The sequence below is a fragment of the Drosophila elegans genome, unplaced genomic scaffold (assembly GCF_018152505.1).
Source record: "Drosophila elegans isolate 14027-0461.03 unplaced genomic scaffold, ASM1815250v1 contig_814, whole genome shotgun sequence".
NCBI lineage: Eukaryota > Metazoa > Arthropoda > Insecta > Diptera > Drosophilidae > Drosophila > Drosophila elegans.
Window position 1 is genome coordinate 16468630 of NW_024546167.1, and position 24784 is coordinate 16493413.

At 43.9% G+C, this 24784-nt stretch overlaps 10 protein-coding genes across 11 annotated transcripts; 4 read left to right on the forward strand and 6 right to left on the reverse strand.

Moving 5' to 3' along the window:
• Nucleotides 1–136: 136 nt before the first annotated feature.
• On the forward strand, nt 137–1096 carry LOC108149390 (protein tesmin/TSO1-like CXC 2). The gene is made up of 2 exons (XM_017276920.2): nt 137–391; nt 490–1096. The coding sequence occupies exons 1-2, from the start codon at nt 232–234 to the stop codon at nt 1041–1043; spliced, it is 714 nt and encodes a 237-aa protein (XP_017132409.1). The 5' UTR covers nt 137–231; the 3' UTR covers nt 1044–1096.
• LOC108149384 lies at nt 966–12285 on the reverse strand. 2 transcript variants are annotated; one of them, XR_001774624.2, is made up of 8 exons: nt 11558–12285; nt 5082–5368; nt 4203–5021; nt 3979–4142; nt 2744–3927; nt 2437–2672; nt 1425–1935; nt 966–1015 (listed from the first exon to the last, which is right to left on the reverse strand). XR_001774624.2 is itself a non-coding variant. In XM_017276913.2 (7 exons), the coding sequence occupies exons 1-7, from the start codon at nt 12261–12263 to the stop codon at nt 1543–1545; spliced, it is 3789 nt and encodes a 1262-aa protein (XP_017132402.1). In that variant the 5' UTR covers nt 12264–12285; the 3' UTR covers nt 1218–1542. The 2 variants fall into 2 exon arrangements, 1 of the variants encoding a protein (XP_017132402.1); XM_017276913.2 differs by lacking the exon at nt 966–1015 and having other exon boundaries at nt 1218–1935.
• LOC108149387 (ubiquinone biosynthesis monooxygenase COQ6, mitochondrial) lies at nt 5637–7242 on the forward strand. The gene is made up of 2 exons (XM_017276916.2): nt 5637–5661; nt 5716–7242. Exon 2 carries the CDS (start codon nt 5719–5721, stop codon nt 7138–7140), a length of 1422 nt encoding a protein of 473 aa, XP_017132405.1. The 5' UTR covers nt 5637–5661; nt 5716–5718; the 3' UTR covers nt 7141–7242.
• LOC108149385 (glycosyltransferase 25 family member) lies at nt 7164–9844 on the reverse strand. Its single transcript, XM_017276914.2, has 2 exons — nt 9493–9844; nt 7164–9431 (listed from the first exon to the last, which is right to left on the reverse strand). The coding sequence occupies exons 1-2, from the start codon at nt 9684–9686 to the stop codon at nt 7784–7786; spliced, it is 1842 nt and encodes a 613-aa protein (XP_017132403.1). The 5' UTR covers nt 9687–9844; the 3' UTR covers nt 7164–7783.
• Nucleotides 10339–11217, reverse strand: LOC108149389 (cytochrome c oxidase assembly protein COX11, mitochondrial). Its single transcript, XM_017276919.2, has one exon. The coding sequence runs from the start codon at nt 11109–11111 to the stop codon at nt 10386–10388; it is 726 nt and encodes a 241-aa protein (XP_017132408.1). The 5' UTR covers nt 11112–11217; the 3' UTR covers nt 10339–10385.
• Nucleotides 12286–12368: 83 nt separating the features above from the next.
• On the reverse strand, nt 12369–14105 carry LOC108149388 (putative elongator complex protein 4). Its single transcript, XM_017276918.1, has one exon. The coding sequence runs from the start codon at nt 13834–13836 to the stop codon at nt 12490–12492; it is 1347 nt and encodes a 448-aa protein (XP_017132407.1). The 5' UTR covers nt 13837–14105; the 3' UTR covers nt 12369–12489.
• Nucleotides 14106–14534: 429 nt separating this feature from the next.
• Nucleotides 14535–17213, forward strand: LOC108149540 (vacuolar protein sorting-associated protein 52 homolog). Its single transcript, XM_017277175.2, has 7 exons — nt 14535–14775; nt 14844–15445; nt 15503–15718; nt 15774–15929; nt 15986–16104; nt 16160–16280; nt 16505–17213. The coding sequence occupies exons 1-7, from the start codon at nt 14631–14633 to the stop codon at nt 17132–17134; spliced, it is 1989 nt and encodes a 662-aa protein (XP_017132664.1). The 5' UTR covers nt 14535–14630; the 3' UTR covers nt 17135–17213.
• On the reverse strand, nt 17128–18339 carry LOC108149541 (thioredoxin domain-containing protein 17). Its single transcript, XM_017277178.2, has 3 exons — nt 18050–18339; nt 17874–17955; nt 17128–17384 (listed from the first exon to the last, which is right to left on the reverse strand). Exons 1-3 carry the CDS (start codon nt 18192–18194, stop codon nt 17231–17233), a joined length of 381 nt encoding a protein of 126 aa, XP_017132667.1. The 5' UTR covers nt 18195–18339; the 3' UTR covers nt 17128–17230.
• Nucleotides 18340–18708: 369 nt separating this feature from the next.
• LOC108149500 (mitochondrial import inner membrane translocase subunit Tim21) lies at nt 18709–19841 on the forward strand. Its single transcript, XM_017277123.2, has 3 exons — nt 18709–18924; nt 18987–19396; nt 19574–19841. Exons 1-3 carry the CDS (start codon nt 18795–18797, stop codon nt 19742–19744), a joined length of 711 nt encoding a protein of 236 aa, XP_017132612.1. The 5' UTR covers nt 18709–18794; the 3' UTR covers nt 19745–19841.
• On the reverse strand, nt 19784–21242 carry LOC108149499 (transmembrane protein 231). Its single transcript, XM_017277122.2, has one exon. It carries the CDS (start codon nt 20886–20888, stop codon nt 19908–19910), a length of 981 nt encoding a protein of 326 aa, XP_017132611.1. The 5' UTR covers nt 20889–21242; the 3' UTR covers nt 19784–19907.
• Nucleotides 21243–24784: the final 3542 nt, after the last annotated feature.

The following is a 24784-nucleotide window of genomic DNA, read 5'->3' on the forward strand; positions in this document are numbered from 1 at the left end:
TTAATAGTTTAGTGCCAAAGCATAAGTGTTTTATTATGGGTATCATTTTAAGGTTTAGTATTGGTTTGAACTGAGAAATCAGAGGTAGGTAATTTGAAACATTTATTTTTTCAACACTCCCATGTTAGCATGCACATCATCTTTTAAGTCATCTGTTACGTTTGACAGGTGAAAATAGCTGTCATAAATAGTTTTATAATTTCATTCTTAGATAGAGACTAACAAGTAATCATGAGCACTCCGAAAGGCAAAACTCCGGAAGGAAAAAGAGCCAGGGGTCAGGGACCAAATGGCTTGAAAGGATGCTGTTGCAAACGGTCGCAGTGCATCAAGAACTACTGCGATTGCTATCAATCCATGGCCATTTGCTCCAAGTTATGTCGCTGCGTTGGTGAGTTTTAAAGAAGAAAGGGGTTTCAAAGGCTAGATTATATGGAACAGCGGTGGACATTTTTAGGATGATCTATAGTTTTATAATTTTTTTTTTAGGTTGCCGGAACACGGAGGTTCGTAAGGTCGTGGACGCCAGTACTGGGTCCAAGAATTCGAGTGCCACGAAGAGGGAAAAGGCGAATGCAATGAGTGCCAAGGCAGCAGCTGCGGCTGCCAAGGCGGGCATCAGTGTGCCGATGAAGGGTCTGCAGGCTGGCGGATCGACAGCTGGAATAGCCGGCAAACCTGTGGCCGCCATACCCTTTGGCGTTGTGGCCAGCCAACAGACGATTCCTGTTCCCCCCATTGCCATCAGTGCTCCCCGTCCCCTGGCAACGGGCACCACTCCAAGCAGTGTAACAAAGCCTCCGGTGGATTCCGTACCCGCACCTCCCATTATTCCAGTCCGGCAGGATGAACGCAGGGAGCGTAACCTCTTTGTTCAGCCGGTCAATGCTGCTGTGCTGGAATGCCTGCTCATCCAGGCCACGGAAGCCGAGCAGATGGGCTTAAATGAGCTCCAAGTGGGCCAGTTGGTCCTTGCCGAATTCGTGCGCAGTTACAAGGGGATCTTGGAAAAAATCTGTGAATATAATAGAGATTATTTTTAAGTGTTTCGTATTAAACACTAATTTCTTTAATTAAAACGACTATTAAAATTCAATATTAATTTTGGTTTAAAAAATGATTATTTATTGTCTAATTATTGGCTAACAAATAAAAAGATTTCTTGGTTTAATTTTTCATAGCCACAAACAAAAAATAAAAGTGAAGAAAGTAAGAAGTAAATTCCAAACTCTGAACTTAAATTGATTTTAACAATTCCATTTCATATTCTATTGCAAAATAATCGTATAAGGTATAAAGAATTTTATAAAATATAATTTGTCAGATTGGAAGGATATGGTTATAGAAAACTTTCATGCAATTATATCCGTTTGAAGATATGTATATTTGTTTATTAACATGCCTATACTTTATAATATTATCACCTGGACTTGTAATACATTCATTATTCGAGTTATAGAACAAAATATTTACAAAATTCTTTTGTATTATAGAAAAATGCAACCAATTCATCCTGGCAAAAGCCAGAAATCTTTTCGAGATCTACCAATCTGGTGGCTGGAAAATAAGCTCTGTAACCAGCATGTCGCAGCTCGTTTTCTTTTGGGGCGTTTGCGACACAACTGGCGTGGATTTGTGCCGCTCCAGCGGCATCTCATTGTCGCTGTCGCTATCCAACTGCTGATCCTCATCTGAATCGTCTTCCGCATCCTCGTCCGCGCGTCGTCGCTTTCTTTTGCTCCCTTTCTGCGTTCCTGTGGAGCGATACTTCTGCCAGAACTGTGCCGGCTGGGCAAAAGCAATGAGTTTTGGAAATCTCATCGCCAGAGCTCGGCAGAAGCTTTCAAAACTGTGCCTAAGCTCGGAATTCATCACGGACTTGAGATGTCCATAAGATTCCTCCACATATCTGAGACATTGTTCCAATTGTTTGAGCTGTAACATAAAAAATATGCAATTACAACTTTTCAGCTAAATATTTAAATTTGCAAATTTTAGACAAAAATTATTTAAAAGAAAACACTTTTAAAAAATCGGTTGTCAAAAGTTGGATTGTCATACATCGTAGAACTCGCCATATAATGTTTAATCAAATGGCATTCACAGCTAAAAATTTTTAATTAAATTTTGACATTTTTGCAAAAAATTTGTTGATGTAACTACCCCTTATCAAATCTATCTTATCATATACTTATATTTTTACAAAACTTCAAAAACTCAAAAAACATCTTGGAAAATTGTGAATTTATCAAAACTTTAAAAAGTAATGGTCAAAATGTAATACAATGTTGAGATCGTTAAAAAAATTTTTCAATCGAATTTCTTTCAAAAATGTAGCTAAAAGTGTGTTTAGTAGAGTTTTTAATCTGGTTGTTTAAGACTATTGAAATTTAGAGTGTGATATAATACCCAAAAAAATACCAAATAAAAACTTACAGGCTCCTCGGAGGACTGTGCCTTTCGTCCCCTTTCCCTAGTTGGAGCCGGTGCCTCGCCTGCTGCTGGTCTGGGTGGTGGAGCAGGGGCCTCCGCCGGCTCCTCTGCACCCTCATCGCCTGTTTCCTTGTTGTTTCCCTTGGTGTGAAAGCAAATGCGACGCATGATGAAGAGGATATCCTGAACCACGGCCAAGGAGCCAGGAGTACTGACAAAAGCGTTGTTTTTGGTATTTTCTAAAATACAAATTAAATGGTTTTATTCATTATACTCATAAAATAGATTTAGTTTAAAACTGTAAGCATACCTGCCAGCTTCTTCAGTTTGCCAAAGTAAAGCAAGAGCGTGTTCTCATCCAGCGAGGCCATGATGTGATTGTAAAGCAGTCGACGACTTTTGGCCATTCCCGGACCTTCGAGTGGCGATTTGTAGTTGTCATTCGGCGTTCCACCCCTCAAAGAAGCAAGACCATTGAGGTCGAAAGGACACTCGTTGAGGCAATGAGCAAACAACTTTTTGTCGTACAGCCTTTTGTAGCGAATGAAGAAGGCGTCCGCTTCCCTGGCCACCTCGGCACTTTCGTCCAGCAGACCAGCCAGCATGGATATGAGAATGGGACCCTTTAGCTTGATGTTCCCCGAGAGCATCACGTCCTTCACACACCGAAAGGTGCGCACTCTGGTCATGGCGAATTGCGAATGGAGTTTCGAGGCAATATCCTGGAAATTGATTTCCAGAATCGTGGGATGCTTTTGGCCCAGATCGTTTAGGGCTATCATTGTGGTGTTGATGATCTGCGGCCTGTCGTTTTTCGTCAGAATGGTGCTGTACAGCTTGGATACGTTTTTGGCCATATTGTAGTCCCTCAGACACAAACGACCCGATATCACAATCATCCAGTTGGTCATGCGCTCGTTATCCGTATCGAATTCGGACTCGTTGAGTTTGCTGCATTCGGTCAGGTAGTCGATCACAATCCTCAAAATCCGTTCGTCCACCTCCATGGGCAGCATCACAATGATCTCCGTGTAGGCGCCCAAAAGGCACTGCAGGCGGATGTGTTCATCCTGGAAATTCTGGGCACTGCTCAGGATTCCCTGGGTGAGATCTTCCAGCAGGTTGAGCTGCCAGTCTGGCGTCTCGGCAGCCATCGCAGGATCCTGGCTGGCGGACAAGTGGTGGATCTGGTTGAGCAGATTGACGGCACTCGAGATGAGGCCCAGCCAAATGCTGCCCGTGCGCAGGGCATTCAGAAGCCTCTGAAACAACTGATTCAAGGCTGACTTGGAGAAGTTCCCCAGGCAGCCGATGATGAGCTGCAGGGCCAGAAATTGATTGGACTTCATGTTGTAAGAGGAGAGACCATTGAAGATGCCAATCAGTGCGTCCATATTGTTGGTGATGCGGCTGGACAGGAGCAGCAGCAGTCCCCACGCATCGGTGGCCATCGAGGTGGATAAATGCGAAATTATGGTGTTCACCAGTGTGGGTCTAAAAACTGAAGTATTTTAAAATCTGCTAAAATGCAAATGTGCCACATACGTCACAATAGTTTCCCCTTCCAATAGTACGGAAAATCTTTCTTGCAAATAAGGTCTAGGTTGTGTCATCAGAAGAGTACTGATGATTCGCCAGGGCATAAAGTGTTTGGCTTCGTTTGAATACTCCAGGGGCTGAATATTCTTCAAAACCATGCGATCAAAGCTCTTAAAATGGAAAGCTAAATTAAGTAAATGATGCATAAATGCCTATGGATAATGACCCACCATTAAGGCCACCTTCTGCAGGGCCGCATCCACATCGCTCATCAAGCAAGCCCAAATCCGGCAGTACACACAAATCAAGGCGAAGCAATTGGAGTACGCCTCCAGCAAAGTTTCCATGGTATCCAGGGCAGATTTCCTCACCGAAGCCAACCGATCCACAGCCAACAAAGAGGTTTCCCTCACGAAATTCGTATTGTAGATGATCAGCGGGTTGACCAGCACCAATCTTTCGAGCAGAGCTATGCCAGCAGTTCGTGCCAAGCCATTGTCTGCGGCCAGAAATCGCTGGTACACCGTTTGGGGGACATTCTTGACCTCTTCCTCCAACTCCTCGTGACCCTCGAAGCTGAAGGCATACTGAACAATGCCGGGCTTCTCGAAACGCAGCTCGTTTTGCTCCACCGAAGGCTCTTGTAGTGATTCCACACCCGCATCCTCGAACTGAACGAATCGAATACACTCGTCTAGGATTTTTGTGGTCAGCGGAGAGCCTTGTTTCAGGGCCAGGATGAGCACTTGGCAGGCCTTCCGGCGGACGGTAAATGTTCGATCATTGAGGCTTCGCATTACCTCCTTTAGAAGGAACACTTCCCTTGGCACCTTGGACACGTCGTACCGGAAAATGCTCCACTCCACCTCGCTTTGCTGCATGAGGATCTTCTCAATTAAATCCAAGGCTCTGGTTTGAATGCCCACAGCATCGTCTGCCTTCACAGCATCGAGGACAAAGTCTACACAGGATTTATTGCACTTGGCGTACAGAATCCTGTCGTATTTGGCCGCATATCCTATGGCCACCTTCTCATCAGTGCTTTTCCACTAAAAATAAAATATTATTTGAGTTTATATTACTATAAATATTATTTATAGGGTGCTTACCGCTCTAATTGGGTTGGTGACCACACACTCAATGTAGAAATGCAATATTCGGATTAGAATGTCGGGATACTTATCTATAAGGTGGATAAACCAATCCGAAATGTGCTCCCCGCTCTGCATCGCTCCTCCTCGACGTCCTGCTCCAATGCTGTGCGGACTATCCGTGTAAACATGCATGGGAAATGTCTGCCGCATTATCAGATGAAGAGTTTCATAGACATCGCCATTATGCTCGTTGGCTATTTCCCCAAAAAGCTCATAGCATTTAAGGTGCAAAGCGGGAGCACCTAAAAAAAAGGAAATTTGCTGGTTCACTAAGTAGATAAATGATTTTCAAACAATATTAATATTAAAAAAGTATAAAAACAGCTTACAAAATACGAAGTTAGTACAAGTTTTATTAAAAAAAAACATATTTACACATTAAGATATAAACATGTTTCAAAATTTAAAAACACGTTACAAAAAAAAGCTAAGAAATCGATAACCTGAAACTGCAATGTTGCCAGCCCAAAAAAAGTAGCTACTTTAGCATATCGATAGGCAACATAATCGTTTTTTGTTGCACCTCTACGCAAAGGCAAGCAAAATAATTAAATAATTGTGGAACGACGAATAACTATTGCAATTCCAGAAGATGTTGGGCGTACTGCGGATCCAAGGAGCGGGACAGGTGCGCCTCCTGTCCGCCCGCCTGCTGGCCAGCAAATCCTCCACTGACATGACCACAAACAGATGCGAATCATCCAAATCGCCGGCAGCGGAGCATTTTGATATAATCATTGGCGGCGGAGGACTGGTGGGCACCACATTGGCCGCCGCCCTGGCCAAGAATTCCACGCTGGCGGACAAAAAGGTGCTGCTGCTGGAGGGAGCTCCGGAATTCCGGGGATTCGATCCCACTGGACCGTACCAAAATAGAGTATCCGCCATCAACAAGAACTCCATTGAGCTGTTTAAGGCCATAGACGCCTGGTCGCACATCGAGGCCGCCCGGTACAAGCCCGTCAAGCAGATGCAGGTGTGGGAGTCCAACACGGATGCACTGATCCAGTTCCAGCACGATAACTTTGCCAGCGATGTGGCCTGCATCATTGAGAACGATCTGATCCTGGATGCGGTCTATGCGAGGGTCAAGGAAGCTCCCAATGTGGAGATATTGAACAAGGCCCGCATCCAATGCGTCCGCTTGCCCAAGGACTCTGGTGGCCATCTCTCCGAGCTGCAGCTGCAGGATGGACGCTCCTTTTCCTGCGATCTGCTCATAGGAGCCGATGGCGCCAACTCTGTTGTGCGCAAGGAGATGAACGTGGATGTCTTCCAGCTGAACTACGAGAGGATGGGCCTGGTGGCCACCTTGGAGCTGGGCGAAGATGCCTGTGATAACTCGGTGGCCTGGCAGCGCTTCCTGCCCAGCGGACCGGTGGCTCTGCTGCCGCTGACGGATAGACTGAGCTCCCTGGTTTGGAGCACCACCAACGAGCAGGCCAAAAAGTTGCAAGCCCTGCCGCCGGCAGAGTTTGTGGATGCCCTCAACGAAGCCTTCTGCAGGCAGTATCCCCGCGTGGATGTGGCCGACAAGGCTGTGCAGGCTCTCAACTCCCTGTTCGGTCACAATGCTGGCCAGCATCAAGTGCAGTATCCGCCAAGGGTTTGTGGCGTCCAGGACAAGTCCCGTGCCACCTTTCCACTGGGCTTCCTGCATGCCTCGTCGTATGTCTGCCATGGAGCAGCTCTGGTGGGCGACGCTGCCCATCGGGTGCATCCCCTGGCCGGCCAAGGAGTCAATCTGGGCTTCAGCGATGTGAGGTACCTGGTGGAGGCGTTGGCAGCCGGAGCCTATGCTGGCTTCAAGCTGGGCGACAAACAGCATCTCATCAAGTACGAGCGCAAGTGTCTAACCAAGAATGTGCCCATCATGCTGGGCGTCCATGGACTGCACACCCTCTACTCCACGCAGTTCAGCCCGGTGGTTTTGCTCAGGAGTCTGGGACTGCAGCTCACGCAGAACTTGCCGCCCATCAAAAACTTGTTCATGCGGGGCGCAATGGGTCAGTAGATCAACGACAATAAATGTGGATATTAAATCTTAAGTGTTTTATAGTTATTCATCATCACTTGTGAGTGAAATAAAGTGAGAGTTCATAGTGCTTACAACCTACTTAATGGCTAGGTCAATGGCATGCTGGTAAAATGTTTACATTTGGCCTACAAGTTGTGCAATTGTTTCATTTAAACACATTGTATTGCTTTTCAAACCAATTTTAGTTACCAATTTTTAGTTAGTTAATTTAGTTAGACTAAATTATTAATTTTGTAGACAAAAAATATTGTATGCGAAACTATTGCTTTATAAAACATACAATTTTGGCAGCTATACATTATTTGATAAATCATACATTTTACTTACAAACATTTAAAACAATTATCTTACCTTACTATCATTGTGTTATAGAAAAGAATCTTTCTAATTTGGAAGCTTTGTCATATAGGAACATTTTCGATGAGACTCATAATTCCAAAAAAATTGCACAAACTTTTCAGCCTGGTAAAAACAAAACTTAGTTCTAATTTAACATTCGTTGTTGATAGTTTTTAGCTTGGTGGATTTGGGTTGAAGGCACTTTTGGCATTTTTGGCAAGATACACCTAACTTATTGTAGACAAAATTTGGCTTTATGTTTTTGGAAAGGGGTCAGAATTTACAGCTCCTGGTGGCTCTTGGGCAAACTCTCGCCCAGCTTTAGTTGCTTATCGAGAGTGCATTCCTCCGCCTGGTCGAAAACCTGTTCACGATCGCTTTTCAGTCGCGCTTCTCCCTCTTCACTCGTGTCCACATTGATTTGCTGCGAATCCTCGGTGTCCGAAATGTAGCTCGAGTCTCCTGTGTAGTAAATGGGATACATCAGGAGTGGAGAGGCACTCAAAGCCACGAGATTCCGCTTGGGAAAGGCTTGGCTCCAGGTTTTGTTTGGATGACGATCGAACATCAGGGGCAGGAACTCATCCACGGGTATGAGTTTTTCCAGCGGCTTGGCTGCCAGCAGCTTTAGGGCTCCCTGTAGCGAAAGAACATAGCCCAATGTCCAGTAGGAGTAGCCGGCATGCACCAGATTATCCGCATTCGCCACAACCGGTTCACTTTCCTCCTTCAAACGCTTGCGACCAAAGTAAATGAGGTCGTATTGCACAGCGCTTCTGGCCTGATTCAAGAACCTGACCGCATTTTGCCGGAAATAGGGTTCGAAGCGTATGTCATCCTCCAGAATGAGCACCTCGTTGAGTCCCTTGCGCACCATCATCACCCAAATGCTGTAGTGGCTCAGGAAACAGCCGATTTCGCCCATTGTCATGGCCCGATGGTGATAGGGATCCTCGTAGCCGGGCAGGAATCGCACGCCCATCTCCTGCAGCCGCTCCGTGGTCAATTCCTTGCCATCGACAGCCGGAAAGTACTCTGCTTCTATGCCCAGCTCCTCGAAAAGCTGCTCCATTTTCTCGCGCCTCTCGGGTCGCCTCTTTAGGTTAATCATAAATATGCGATCCAAGGAGAGCTTGCTTTTCTCCGGTTTCTTGGCCAAGTGCTTGTAGTAATCCAGTAGAGGAGGCACTCCTCCCAGATCGTTGACCATAAGGGCTCGCAGATTCACCAGCTGCTGGAGGTCATGGTCCAAGGAATCACCCGGTTCCAGAGGTTGCAGTATATAGCCAAAGCTTATGTCGTTGCAGATGTGCAGAGGTATGCCCGAACTATTGGCGGATATGGCAAATACTATGATGTCATCCGCTGGTCCTTCGTAGAGCGGCTCCTGCTGCCTGCTCCGCTGCATTTCCACCAGCCTGCTCTTGTCGAAGGTGAGATCCCTCCTGACCACCCGATGGTTCATGTTCACCAAAACGGCTGTGTGCACCATGGGCACTGGGAAGCTGCCCTTCTTCTTCACATGGTAGATCTCCTTGTACTCATCCGTGCGCCTGTAGTAGTAATCCTCCGACATTCCGCACCAGAAATTCGAGTACAAGCTTTCCGAGATCAGCATGGGCGCCACAATCGGTAATTGGAGACGGGTGAGGGTTTTCAGTGCATCTTTCGAGGTCAGCAAGACATCGGCGTCCAGGAAAAACATGAAGTCAGCCCAAATCTCGCGTCCATACTGGAAGGCCTCCTCTTTCAGGGCGATCAGGTGTTTGAAACGCGATGCGGGCCACTCGTACGGTGAACTCTCGTTAAGATAACTTCGCTGCTGTGGCTCAAAAACATAGTTTACACTTTGATAGAGATCCGCCGAGTTGTCCAGCCAGTTCCTCAGGATATCTATACTGTTATCATTGCTATGATCACAACGCAACCTGAGATGTGGCGAAATTAGGGGTTTAATTCCCAATTCCATGGAATAATAGGTAAACCCACCAAAAGGCAATCCTCTGCTTGGGATAATCCTGCTGGTCCAGGTAGCTCAGGAACATGGGCAGTGTGTGGGCCTTGTTGCGCACCAGCAGGGCAATCAGTACCGTCGGTGGCTCCTGGTAATCCTCCTCATCCTGTCCAGCAATGCACACCAAAACGCTGGCCAGGAGCAGACCGAAAATCACTTGTTTCTTCATGACCACGTCATTAGTTTAACGCATCGCCGGGTTCAAAGGGGTCACAACGCACTATCTGAAGCAGCGGAAGCGTCCAAATTGTTTGGAAGATGCCGGCGAATCAGTGAATCGGCCTTATCTATTAATAAACTGCCTCCTTCTTTTCCAGCTCCAGATGGAGTGACCCTCAAACTGCGTCAGCTGTGGCGGCTCTCAAACTGTGCGGGTGCGTTATCGCCAGTTATCGATTTGGTTTGGTTTGAATTCGTTTAGTTTTAATATTGTCTTTTTTAATATTTTACTTGTAATTCAGTTCCATATTTAAAGATACTAATAGTTGGAGTCCATTTGTTGTTTGTTTATCCGAAAACAACCACTTTCTGCTTTGGTTTATCTTTTACAACATACAAAATTCATAAAAATGCATATTTTAAACTTATTAAAAAGCCGACTTTATATTTGACAACATATTTTAAACTATCCCGGTACTTGATTAAACTGTGTTTCAAATTCAAATATAAAGCTCTTGAAGTTTTCCATACAATTATCAAATGAACAAAGGCAATTAAAAGAATATTTAAATTTACAATAGTCATTTCAGTAAAATTTTGTATGTTGGTACTTCAAGAATCAATTTAAATAAAACAAGCAGATCAAAGGATTGCCTCGTACATTTTACGATAGATATAACAAAGATTTATTGTTTTAACAACATTCTGTTTACGCAGTCGCTGCATGGGGTTTTGCATAGCTGGGAAAGTTGAGTTTCAAGCCCTCCTTGGCCTCAAAGAAGGTGTACGACAGGGTGATGGTGTCGCAGTGCTCCAGCGCTGGATCGCCTGTGATTTCCGGATCGATGTAGAAGAATACGGGCATGTCCACCTCCTCGTGCGGATTCAGTTGCTGTTCCTCGAAGCAGAAGCACTGGATCTTGTTGAAATAGGCGCCCGCCTCGAAGGGGATCACATTGTAGGTGCTGATGCCAATTACCGGCTTGTCCGTGGGATTCCGGGCAGTATAGAAAGCCAATGCAGTTTCGCCGGGTGCCACCTTAATCTCGTACTGCTGCGGCTTAAAGTTCCAGCGCATGGAGGAGCCAATATCGGCGTTGAAGCGGATCTTCAGCACCCGATCCTCGACCTTTTGCATGTGCTCCACCTTTTCGGCATCGTGACCCTGCGACGTGGTTCCTCCGTAGCTGTAGGCCTGGCAAAAGATGCTATATAGTGGCACTGCCGCATAGCTAAGGCCCACGATCAGCACTCCGCCGGCTGTTATGTAGTATAGTGTGGATTTCGCCCGTAGTTTGCGAGCAGCTTCCTCCGGAGAATTGGTGGATTTCATGCGCCAGAATTGATGTGACTTTTGCGCGGGATTTTGCTGCCGAATGGCGCTCCTCATCAGCTGATGGCACTGCCCACGGAGTGCAAATATACTGCGCAGCATCTTCCGCTTTTTATTTATTGTATTTTGGGACTATGTCCTTAAGGTTTTCATTTATTTTATCACTTGTTTGTATAATCTTTCAGGTCGTTAAGTGTGCTGCAGTGTGTACACACCTAGTTCTATCAGCTGTTCAAAATAAACTAGAATATATCGATATATCGATAAGCCGATAGACAAAGTGGTTTGAATTTTAAAATTCAAGGATATTAATTTAGAAGAATAACCTTTTTTCGGTTAAAACTCTTTGTATATTGATAGTAAGCTATCCAACCCTAAATATCAAACAGGAATCAAATTTGATAGCTACAGATAATAATAATTGTAACTAATGATAAAAATAATACTAAATATAAAGCGGAAAGTCCATAGTTGCTAATGATCTTAGTTACTTTGGCTGACACCAAATAGGAAACATAAAACATAAATATATAGTATTCAACACTTACATGAATTCTGATATCCCACTTTAAAGTTCATGTAGAGCACCTCCATGAGGCAGCGAATGATCCTGTCCCGTGGTTTCAGATGGTCCTTGAAGTGCACATAGCGAAAGACCAGCTTAAGATCATCGCAGATGGTCAGAAAGAACATCCATATGGTGTTGGCACGGACGCTTTTGTTGCCATTCAGTTCCAGCAGTTTGAAGATCTTGAGGACTTGCTCGATCACATCCTCATCGAAGATGCCATAGCTCTTGGCTCCCGGAATGGTTAGGGTTAACAGATAGGTGCTCACAGCATTGAGGGATAGCTGGAGATTGAGGTTTTCATTCAGAACCCGCGGAGCAGCCTGCTGCACGTGCTCCGGCGGAATGGCCAGGCTCACAAGGGAATAGATGTACGAAAGGTACGCGTTTGCTGGGGAAATCCCGATGATATTGGCCCAATTGTCGTGGGTGTTACTGTAGCTGGCCTGGTTCTCGTCCCTCATGGAGCGTATTACGCCGGATAAGTCCCGGAGCAACTGCAGCTGCGACTCCTGGTAGCCAATATCCTGTTTGCACATGGCCAGGGACCAGAACTTCTGCGCCCGCTGCATCAGAACATCATCCTCGGCTTCCTCGCCATACAGCCACTCCTCTACATCAACCCACTGCAAATCCGGCACATAGCACACTTTTAAATCACTAAAAATACGATTTAACTCGGACATGTTTACATTTTACGCCCGTCTCCGTGCCCAATAAAAATGAACAAGCCGATAACCAAACAGCTGTTGCACACAATCGATAAACGATAAATCCAAAAGAGCGGTTAGTTTTCAAAATGGTACAAAATCAGGGCTGATATATTAATGCATTTACTTGGCTTATTATTATGCAATTTAGTTGTTGTTTCGTGGTTACATACGCGCACTTAGTTTCTAATTCCGCTGACAGCTAGAAATCCAGCGAGGCCGAGGCATTGGAATTGCTCAGTAGACCGGAGATGCAACTGTCCGGCTTGGCGGCTGCAGCGGTCGAAGACTCCTGCAGCTCCGGCGGCAGGTGGAACTTCTCGATGACGAACTTCTTGCGGCGCAACTTGAAGGCCAGATCCGTGGTGTCCGGCATGTGGACGGCCAGCGTGTTCAGGGCCGACATCTTGTGCAAATGGAGAAGACCGCTGTACTCCTTGAAGGCGGGATGCGTCTCGCGTTCGGAGCCGGCAAACGACTCCAATTCGATGGCATAGTCCACCAGCTGGCGGATCTTGGGCACCAGGCTGGCATCGTACTTGGCAATCAGGTGCATGGGCATCGTGATCAGGCACACCGAGTTGCAGCTGCGCACACTGGCCATCAGCAGGGTGAGGAACTTGATCAGATCCTCGCCGAAGTGCTCGTCATACCACAGCGGCGATCCCAGCGAGGTCAGGCAGACGCGGCACAGGTTCTTCTTGGTCCCGGCCACGAAACTCTCGTCCCGCAGCAGATGTTGGATGTCGCTCAGTAGGTTTCCGTAGCGGGCATTATGGAAGACCTGCGACTGCGACTCCTGGCTGCCGGTTTTTGTGCTGCTCGTGACGCTGCTGCTGTTATTGTTTATGTTATTATTATTGTTGTTGCTGGCGGAGCTCTCCTCCTGGGGCTGCTGGGTCTTAATCTCCGGCGCAGTGCTCTCCTCTCCCGGAATCGGTGGGGCATCCTCCACGGGTTGCTGCTCCAGCGACGTGGGGGTCGGGGAGCTACTCTCGAAGAGGACCACAGGGTCCAGACCCTTGTAGTTGTCGTCCCACATGGTGGTGTTGGCATAGTAGAGCATCATGGAGTCCATCTGCTCCATCAGGTTGAAATGATGACCGATCTTGGCAGTGGCATGCTCCGAGTTAACCAGCGGCAGATCGTTGTACCGCCAGGCGATCCTTAGGCCATTCTCGCTACCACCAGCACCAGCGCCACCCTGGGCCTGCGCCTTCTGTTCCTCCTGCTGCTCCACCTCCGTTTCCAGTTCGGTCAGCGGCTTGGGCAGACGACGCAACATCTCCGCCGGCAGATCGTCCAGGCTGCCCAGGAATATCTCCTGCTTGGACAGCACACCCTCGGCCAGGAAGTACTTGGCCAGCACCTTGGCGTGCGTCATGAAGCGATCCTCCTCGATCAGGCAGATGGAGCCCATGGGCAGGCCGCCGCCGATTACCACGTCCAGATACGGATTCCCGCTGGAGGTGATCACCTGGGCCGTGTGCGGCGAGGTGCGGGTGCCGCGGATCGGCTTCTGCACGGTGCGCTTACGGAAACTGGTCATCTTCGCTTCGGCTAACCTTTATTTTCTGCGTTCTGTTCTTTTCTCCGTGTTTCTTCGCGTAAACTTCTACTTTCGATGGCTGCCAATAGGGGCACCCACTCGGCGGGATAATCGATAGCCCGGTACAGCTGTTTTTTCGCAAGCGCAGGTGGATGCGATAGTTTAGCTTCTATCGAATTAAAACCGCTAGAAAAGCTAAAGAGTTCTTCTTATTGAAAATAAATTAAATTCATTGCAAGTAACAACCTTTGGCAAGGTTAATAATTTGATGGAATCGGAAATAAGTAAAGTTTTCTGAGCGAAAGCAAACTCAAAGCCTCTTTTACAAAAATAAATCTTTCGTAGGTATAAGAGTTTGTTTGTTTTACCAAGTATATCTATGAATTACAAAGTTGAAAATAACAGTTAAGAGAACAATTGCATATTTTAAAAATTAAACATACTTGTTTTAAAAAAATCTTCTTTTCTGTAAACATAGCAATATTTATTTAAAAAAAATATAATTTATGTAGGTATAAAGAATATATATTATTTTTGTAATATAAATACATAACATTTTTGGCTAATTAATTTAAATTTTAGCTTGCTATAAAAAATATATAGCTATATTTATAACAAGCTAAGATATTTATCACTACTTTAACTGTTTAGGGCACTCAGAAAAATGCCTGCACAAATCGATAACAATATCAGCTGTTTTGGCCAAAGCTTTACCTGTGCATTTTTGATGACATACTTTTATTGTTCGTAATTGAGAAAAACAATTGGAAAATTACCCTCAAATCAACGCCACAATGGCCGAGGTGCCGTCGCCGCAGATGACGGAACAATTGGACAACGAGGAGGTGCGGGAAATCCTGAAAAACACCACAGATCTGCGCCAGTATTCACGGCAGATTGAAAAAGAGTTCAAGGAGGTGGAGAACAAGTCTATAGAGGGTAAATAAACTACTCCCTTACATTCCATAAGCAAACACAAGTTTTATTATCTATCCCTTAATTAACAGACTATATAGCTGAATCTCAGAACATAGCAAATTTGCACAATCAAATAAACGATTGCGATGATGTCTTGGAGCGTATGGAAAATATGTTAATGAGCTTCCAGAGCGTTTTGAACAACATCAGCACTGAGATCACCCAGCTGCAAAGGAAATCCGTATCCATGTCTCTGCAACTGACCAATAGGCAGTCGGTCAAGGCCCAGTTATCCCAGTTTATTGAGGACATGGCCGTGTCCGAGGAGATGATCAATATAATAATGGAAACTCCGGTCACGGAGCGGGATTTTAGCACCCAGTTAAATGTCCTCAACCACAAACTCTCGCTTGTCAAGGAGCTCAGCTTCAATGAGTCCAAGTCCACCAGCGATGTGAGCGATGTGCTGCAGAAGCTCCGTCTTAAAGCCATGGCCAAGATACGCTCTTATCTGCTGGAACAGATCTACAAGTTCCGCAAGCCCATGACCAACTATCAGATTCCCCAGAACGCCATGCTCAAGCACAAGTTCTTCTTCGAGTTCATTCTGTCCAATGAGCGGCATGTGGCCCAAGAGATATGCAGCGAATATATCGATACAATGGGCAAGATTTACTATAGTTATTTTAAGGTTTGCTAAGGAGACCGTTGGAGTTTTACTACTCTAAATGAATTACTTTCTTCACAGAGTTATTCCACCCGCTTGACGAGTCTCAAATTTGAAGAATCCTGCACAAAAGATGATCTAATGGGCATAGAGGACAATGCCTCAAAGGGTTTATTTTCCAAGACAACGAGTCTAAAGCACAAGAGCACCATCTTTACAATAGGAAAGAGAGGCGATATACTTAATCAGCAGCTAGAGGCCCCAATTATAGTGCCACATGCCCAGCTAAAAAACCGAGTAAGATAAATGGCTTCATTAATAATTATTTGTTTTAACTAATTATCTTTTGTAGTACACAGTGGAGGCTCTCTTCCGTTCGGAGCAATATGCCCTGGTGGACAATGCCTGCCGGGAATATCTCTTTGTCACTGAATTCTTTATGGTCCGTGGCACCCAAGCACAAGATCTGTTCAACCAGATCATGGGCAAAACGTTAACTCTGATGATTGTAAGCCAATGGTTAAAGTTTCCGGAATGTAAGCAATAACAATTTCTCGAATTTAGAAAAACTTGGAGACCTCCATACACGACTGTTTCGACACCATTGCTATGTTCCTATGCATCCATCTCATATTCCGATATCAACTTATGTGCCACAAGCGCTGTGTGCCAGCATTGGATAAGTAAGTTTCTTTTATATGCGTCTTTAGAGTCACTGTTTAAATATTATCCAAACAGATATTGGGACTCCTTGCAATCGGTTATTTGGCCACGATTGGAGTTGGTCTTCCGCTTAAATATACAGAGCATACACGACTGTGATCCTACCAAGTTCAACAAGGAATTGGGACCGCACTATGTAAGATAATAGTTTATTAAGTCACGATTTTGCCAAGACAAAGTTGAATGACTTTGTCGATTTGCTACATTTAGTACCTATTGATTTATGAAGACCCCAATTGATTGCTTAATAACATTTGAGGAATGCCTGCAAAACGAAAGTCAAAAGGACGCTTTAGAGATAATATAATAACCAACTAGATAGAAAAAGTGCCTTGTCATATAATACGTATTGCTTTTCAGATAACCCGACGCTATGCGGAGTTTAGTGCGGCTATTGTGGGAATCTCGGAGCACTTTCCAAACGAATTGGTGAGCCGATTGCTTCAGGAACTCCAAAACGAAGTGGAATGCTTCATCCTGCGTATGGCTGCCATATTCCCAACGCGCAAGGATCAGCTCATCTACCTGATCAACAACTACGACCTGGTTTTGGGTGTGTTAATGGAGCATACGAGGGATAATTCCAAGGAGGCGGAGGCCTTTAGAGAGCAGCTCAATGCCCGCAGTGCCGAATATGTGGAGGAGATTCTGGCCCCACATTTCGGTGGGATCATTCAGTTCGTGAAGGAGTGCGAGCACTTTTTCGAGAAGGAGCAAATGGATGAGCTGAGGAAACAGGAGCGAAGAAGTCTGGCATTGGTGGCCAGCTTCTCGGCCAACTGGAAGAAATCCCTCGAGGAGCTAAACCGGGAAGTGCTCCTCTCCTTTCCCTCTCTGCTGACGGGCTCTCAGCTTCTCCAGCTCGCGTTGGCCAGTTTGGTGCAATATTACCATCGTTTCCACAAGCTCCTTACGCCCAATGCCCGCGCCCAGCTCACCAACATTCATGTGGTTATGGTGGAAATCAAAAAGTACAAGACTAATTACTGAGAGACGATTTAATTGAATGTGTGTCGACTTCTGTGCATTCCAACTTGAGAAAAGTTCCAAAATATACATATAAGTAAAACCGCCTGGCGCTTAGACTTAATCCTCGTCCTCGAACATCATCTCCACGAGATCCTGATTGGAGCAGCGTTCGCCGTCCAGACGCTGTGGCTGCTTCCAGCGCAGCAGAGTGGGCAAGAAGATCAGATGGGTGTTGGGATCCTTGCGGAAGGGACAGTTCAGGTCCTTCCAGCTGCGGCAAAAAAACAAAAGGTATTTATTTGTTTACAATGGTCAAAAGATAACAGGCAGCATGAACATAAACTCAAGAGCATCGTAAAGCTATCGCTGTTTAATGGGTTTTTATCATGAATGTTCTGGGCGTGTGAAGTGTTTATTTCATCATCATACAGTTGCGGATGAATGACTAGTTGCAAACCACCAAATTCCGATAATCCACAAAATTTAATATGTGTCATTATATTTGGTGGTACACGTCATTGTTTAATATTTAATTAGGTGCCTACTGAACATTCAAATCATTTTTATAATGTCGAAAACGTTTAAAATAAATAATAATATATTCTACATTTAATATTTTAATGACATGATTAGCATACACGTTGAGTAAAGTTGCTTATCAACAGATTGAGAGTTGCATAGATACACAAACAAAGAGGCCTGTCTTTCTAATTTGGCATTAGGTTTAAGCCTGTAAGTTTAAACAATATTATTAACTTACTAGGAACGCTCGCCCACATCCACATGCACAAAGTGCGAGTTGCCGGGGGCCTTCTTCAACGCATCGTGTATCACCGGTTCAGCTGCAATCGAACGTATGTATATGTGATACATATATAAGTTAGGAAATCTGATAATAGGCGGCGGTTAACCGCATTGGGATCACGGCATTCTCACCCTTGACGCAGTAGGGGCACCAGCTCTGGCCATTCTCGTCCTTTCCGCCGCTGAAGAGGACATGGACGGACTCGTTTCCGTTCTCCAGCTCCTCCATCTTCTTGGAGAACTCTTCGTAACCCTTAACGTTGTGTGTGACGACCATGGTCTTGCTGGGTTTGATATTCACCGCGTAGTGGCGTCTGAGGATGCGACCGAAAACTGTTTTGAGCGACGTGATGGTGCACTTTGAAGTAACTGGCTTCTGGATGGGAATGGCTTCGTCTGTTTTATCAGGTTTTCTGACTTTTTGACGTAAAAAAAGCTTACAGTAACAGATGACAGAGTTGCCAGCCTGCTTGCATTTAACAAGATGTCCATTTTCTAGCCAAAACAAGCTTTTATTATTTTGTTCATAACTAATGACTTTGAAAAGTATTCAAATTGCTACTGAGAGCTATAACATTATAGGTTTTTTTTCTTATTGTAAATTTAAGTATACGTAAATAATCAGATCTTTTCTGGGCTTATTAAAAATATATATATAAACAACATTTTTTCTTCTTCATAGCCCTGAAAATAAATTATAATCCAACTTGCAAGCGAAGATAGCTATTTTAGCTTTTTATTTCATCGATAGTCCTGTGAATCGATAAGTGATACAGTGGCAACACTATTTATATCGCTCAACACAACAGCTGATTATAATTCTTTTTTTCGTAAAGTGCATTTATTTGTTTTTTAACCATCGATTTGGACTTCAACAATGTCACGGTTAGCTTTATTGCGCAATTTGGTCAGTCAGCGGCAGAATCTGCTGCCCACCAACTTTTCCCGGCTAAAATGTGCGGCAGCGATGCACTGGAGTCCACATTTGCGCCAGGAAGCGTCGCGCGGTTTGTGTTTTGACTTCCCATTAGGTTATATATACATATTAATAACCATATTATTAATGCAGATGGTGGTGGATCACTGCAGCGATCGCAGGATAACACCCAAGTGTCCACGGATGTGCGTCCCATTGGCGAGAAGATCAAGGAGAACACGAAAACAGCCAGCTACACGGCCATCATAATCGCTGGCCTGGGAGTGACGTGCGTCATGTTCTTCGCCATATTCCGGGAGCTCTTCTCTAGCGAGAGTCCCAACAATATCTACGCAGATGCATTGGCCCGCGTGGTTGAGGATACGCGCGTGCAGGATGCCATTGGAGCACCCATCAAGGGATTCGGAGAGACTTCCAGGCGGGGTCGCAGGCAGCATGTGGCCCACTCCAGCTACGAACGCAACGGCAAACCCCACATGCGGATGCAGTTCTATGTGCAGGGCTTGAGGAACAAGGCCACTGTACAACTGGAGTCTAGGAGGGTAAATAAATAATAAGTTATACATCAAACTAGGTCAGGTTTAATGGCCGGAAAAGGGTGTGTTGAACCTGGCAAATATGAAGGCAGTCCAAGGAACGCTCTTTTCTTAACCCATTAAAATCGACCCAATTTAATCTATACCTTTATTAATACTTATTATACCCCATTTTTAACTTAGTCGGACAGTGGCAAACTGGAGTATCGCTATCTTTTTGTGCAATTGGATCACTATCCCCGTACCACCATCATCCTTGAGGACAATCGCGCCTTTGATCCCGCACCCGAGCCTGCGTCCGCTGCGTCTTCCTTTGGCAATCTGGCCCTGATGTCCAATAGTCAGGATAAATAGGCGGATCCTTCCGATCCCCTGTACTCCACTTAAATTTTCTGTACATTTGTTATATTTATTATTTGACTGACAATGAAATTGCATTGGAACTCCCAAATCGGGCAGCCTAGAATCATTCGCCAATCGAGAAGTTGTCCATCTCCAAAATGGCTCCCGATTCGTGTCAGTAGAGCTTCTTCCAGGGTATGATCTCCCAGGATCGAACGATGTGGCGTCCGAAGAGAAAGTCCTTCAGCTTGTTCATAATGTAAAACGAGATGCCAAAGAAGGAGGCAAAGTACAGCCAAAATTGTCCAAGACGTTCCCAAATGCTGAGATGATAACGAGCGGGAACTTGAAGCACATCCAGTTCCAGTTCGATGATGAGACCGGGTTCGAAACGAGGTGAAGTCTCTTTGTAGTACGTTTCCTGCACGGACAGCTGGAAATAAGCTGGATTGGCCTTAACTTGGGCCAGCAGGGATTCCATTTTGAACTGCTGTATATTCCCAGTGGTGGAATTTTTATCCACTTGAACCTTCCGGAACTGAGTCTTGATATTGCGTCCTGGAAATGGGCAGGTAAACTCCACATACTGCTTAAGTTGTAGCTCTCCTTTCAGTTGCACGTGTCCATTTACGAGGCGTGTGGCCAGCGGTAGTTGCAGCTGATGAGCCAACACGGACGGAGGTGAAAGATCGCACTTGTGTTGCAATTTAGCTTCGAAGAAGACCAGCAAGTTAAAGCTAACCAATCGAGCAGGCACATCCTGCAGTTCCAGTTGAAAATGTGCCCGATCCGTGACGCCATCGTAGTCCACATCCTCAATCCAATATTTGGTGGTGGTGCAACTATTCGTGTAACTATCCATTTGGGCATTGAAATTGCCGAAACTGCTGCAGGCAACAAGGGATTCCTCCTCTTCATATTCTCCAGGTTCCGTTGTACCCACGAATATGTACTCATAGGTAAACTCCACATTCGGCTGCTCGTATAGGATCCTCGACTCTGATATTCCCGAATAAGGACTCAGCAAGGACACCAGGAGAACGGGCAACATCACGGAGAGAGCCACAAAAGCCAGGACCAAGAGGGAAGCAAAGGAGCACAGTGAGTTTTTGTACACGATCGCCGTGTTAGTCGTATGGAGCGGAATAAATCTCATCTTGGTTTCAATATCAAATTAATCCGGTTTTACGAGAGCACCTGCTCAACTGACACTTGTCAACAGAATGTTATGAAAATACTTTTTCGTTATAACGTTGCCAGGCAACGTTTAAAAAAAGAATAGAATATATAAAGTGGTAAATTGCAGTAAGTTAAAACTTTTTGATTAACATTTTATTAAGAACCAAATTTAATTTGTAGTTAATGCGCTAAGCAATCCCAGTTTTAAAAAGACAAGAAATATTTTAAAACATCTCAAACCAAAGAATAAATTTCAAAACGCCATCTATGATTATAATTTACAAGCTTAGGGTGGAGGTTGTAAAATGTAGAAATAATGTAAAATGTAATGTAAGGCATGTAAATAAATAGCTAAATCAAAATAGAAAAATGATAATATACGTTAGAAAACAAAAACAACAAAAAATTAAAAAATATTTATTTATAGTAAACTTAATTGTAATTGCAAAATATTTTTTCTTTAACAAGTTACATGGCTCAATTATTAGTTAGCTGTAAAAAAAAAATAATTAAATTTGAAGCAAGGAAAAAGTGTTTCCGCATTAAGTAACCCTTTCCTTATGGGCCTTCTCCGTTAAGAAGTCGACCCTCAAATCGCTTTATTAGCAACTGCCTGCCCATCTTCTCCCGGTTAAACATCCAACTCAATGCCCGGCCAATACCGCCAATACACATCCGTTTCGGCTTTAAGCCGATACCAAAAAAGTATTGATTGCACATAATTATAGGATTTCGATACTGGCCCTCTTGAAGCTCGCACAACCCACCGACTAAAGTGAAAAGTGAGCCTGCAAAAACGGGGAGCCAGAGGGAAAATGCGAGTATAAAGAACGGTCGCATAACTTGACCAACATTTGCTCATAATTAAGACCGCCAACTGGTTTTCACTTTGGCTGCAGAAGGTTCGAAGCGTTTTCGTGTGCACCGCGTTAAAATCGGAAGTTGCAGCTTTGCATTTAATGCGCTTATTTTAAAGAGTGTTGAAAGCGGAGTACTAAAAAAAACTATATATACATAATTGGACAGGCGAAAGAAGAACGGCCAGAGAAAGAAAAAATATTATGGTATATAATGAGAAACTTAATACGATAACTGACACAATTTTTAAAGAAATTATAAAATAAATAAAATTGCAATACATGTGAAAGTAAAAAAAAAACAATGCAACAGGATTAGTTTTCTCTGCATATTTTAAATTACATTAATATTGTAAAAAGAAAAAAAAAATTAAGTTTATTTTGAGATATAGTCAACATGTTAATAAATATTTAACAATGTTTAGTTAAACTTCTACAAACCTTATGTCATAATAGAATATTTTTACTCCAAAAACCAACTCACAATGAAGACTTCAATCTTATGTTGTCAATTACCTGTCACCTTTTGCGAGTTTCTCATTTAGTTTTTGTTTTAACCAAAAAACTTGTACATTTGACTGGAATATATACCTTATATTCGTTATGGCCGCGTGACATGTCAGGTTGGGGTAACAAAGTTTTTCTGATTTGTTTTTTGACATGTGTTTTGTTTTGTGCATATTAAAAATGTGTGGTAAAAATGATGGCCTGCCAGTCGGAGGGTACAACTACCAAAAATGATGAATAAATAAAAGTGAATCACAATTTGACAGTTACGTCAGCTGTATTTGCGGTTGATCTGTGACAGTTGCGGCACACACTTATTTTGGCTGATTCAACATTGTAGCATCCTGAATTTAAGTAGCTTGAGAGCACAAAAATTCACCCGAAAAAAAATCAATAATTTTTGTACATTTTCTTTATCCACATTGCCACGCCATTTTACAAAAAAGTCAGAGAAAAAAGAAACGGGGCGAAAAGTCTGTATGTAGAAGCCAAGATGGCAGACAAGCAGACAGATAGGGCGGGGTATAGTGGCCTATGCCATACTATATACGAACATATATACGAACTGAACGCAGTTGGAATTCAGCTCACGGCCCCAGGACAATGCCAGCTCTGTGCCCATATATCCTTTTTCAACAAAATTTCAGCTTTCACTCGTTTCGCGTACGTGACCGTGTTGCCACCAAGGAGCTGTTGAAGTGGCAAATTCGCACAGCGCCACCATTCCATTTGCCGGGTTGACTGCTGGGCGGTTCTGGGAGTCAGAGTAATGGTGGCTGCTGGGTGGTGTAACGGTGGGTGGTGTAATGGTGGGTGGCAGTGTGCGCCAGGTGGGGCGCTGGCAAAAAGTAGCAGTTTATTAGGCGCACCAAATTAACATAGGACTACTAATGACTGCCACGGCAAACTAACTAAGCAGGCGAAAATGTTGGCTAGGAAAAGTACTTTAAGAGGAGGGAAACTGGAATTTAGGTTCTCTAGCAGTGTCCTTCTCATTATGTTAGTTAAAGGATGGCTGAAATCTGAGTAAATGATAAGTAAACTGATACAAAATAGCAACTACTCAATACCTATACATTTTTTGCTAATATGATTATATTTTATGACATCTAAGATATTACTATTACTAAATATTTTAATAATCTCAAAATAAAGCAGCCCAAGCCAAAATAGACTTACTGAAAAGTATGCTATAAAAAATGAAACTGAATTCCTAGAAATAACACGAAATCTTAACAACATGAAAAACACAATCAAAATATTATAACAATTAAATTATTATAAGCAAAACAATGGAGCCATAGGCAAATTTATTTTACTCACCCGAGGGTGTTGAGCATTCAATGCCGGCTGAAAAATATTACAACGCCTGCGCGGATTTACTTCCTTTTTGTTTCGGTCGAATGCCAATCCCCAAACCGACACCCCTTCTACTGGATGCTGGAATAAAAAAAGGGGAAATTCTGACGCTTTCCCTGAAGCTTTCCACTTTGCTGGCGCTTAGCTCCCCAAGGAAATCAAACGGAAACACAACGTATGGCGTACGTTGAAGTTGCTTTAATATTTATGCAGAGCTCATGTCTCTATCTATGGGAAATTCCCCTTACAACACTCAAGTGGAAAAGTGTTATATATGTGTGTATCTGTGAGGGGTATTCACTCAAGGATGCCGCAGGACGCAAGGATATTGGATGAGGATGGGGATGAGAATGTGAATGGTGGCGAGTTCCTCCTTTGGTGAACTATATTTGACAATCAAGCCGCAAGCATATGTTACCCGATAATTTGCCGAAAGTTTTAATGAAAGACATGGGACTCATTTTTCCTGCCACTCTGTGTGTGTGTATGTGTGTCTCCATGAGTTAATGTCCTTTTTGTGTGAGTGCGTTTTCCCCTCAGCTTTGTCGCCATTTTGTCCGTGTCCGTGTGTGCCAGCATATTTTGATGAGCTCGAGAAAAACAAGTGTCCTTTTCCGAGAACTTCTGTCCTTTTGCTGGTGGGTGGGTGGTTCCGCCTGTCCTCGGTTTATGTGTATAATTTCCATTTTATAAATGACTTTTCCCGAGAATTTTTCCAGTAGCCGCCGGCCACTGTAATCACGCCATATCTGTTGAAAGTTTACAACTTTTTGCCAGCGTTTTTGGAATACAAATTGTAAGGGGTTCTCTTCCTTATTAGTTGCTTTAACATAAAGGACACTATTTTTTAGCTTACTTTATTTGGTTTTTTTTTAGCTTTTTCTCGAGGAAATTAGTTTGATTTAGTTGGAGTTTATCGGTGGCAAGTTTCTTATTTATTTGTTTCGATTTTTAAATTCTTTTGTAACACTTTCGTTTGTTTTGTATTCATATTAGTTATGTATTCAAAATGGTTTCCAATATTTCAATGCATTTAAAATGAAAGAAAATAAAACAAAGTGAAATACAACAAAAATAACAAAGTTTCTGTCATTTCCGCTGTGACAAATCTGTTCAGTTAGCGTGATACTCGTATTTAAAAAATGTTAAA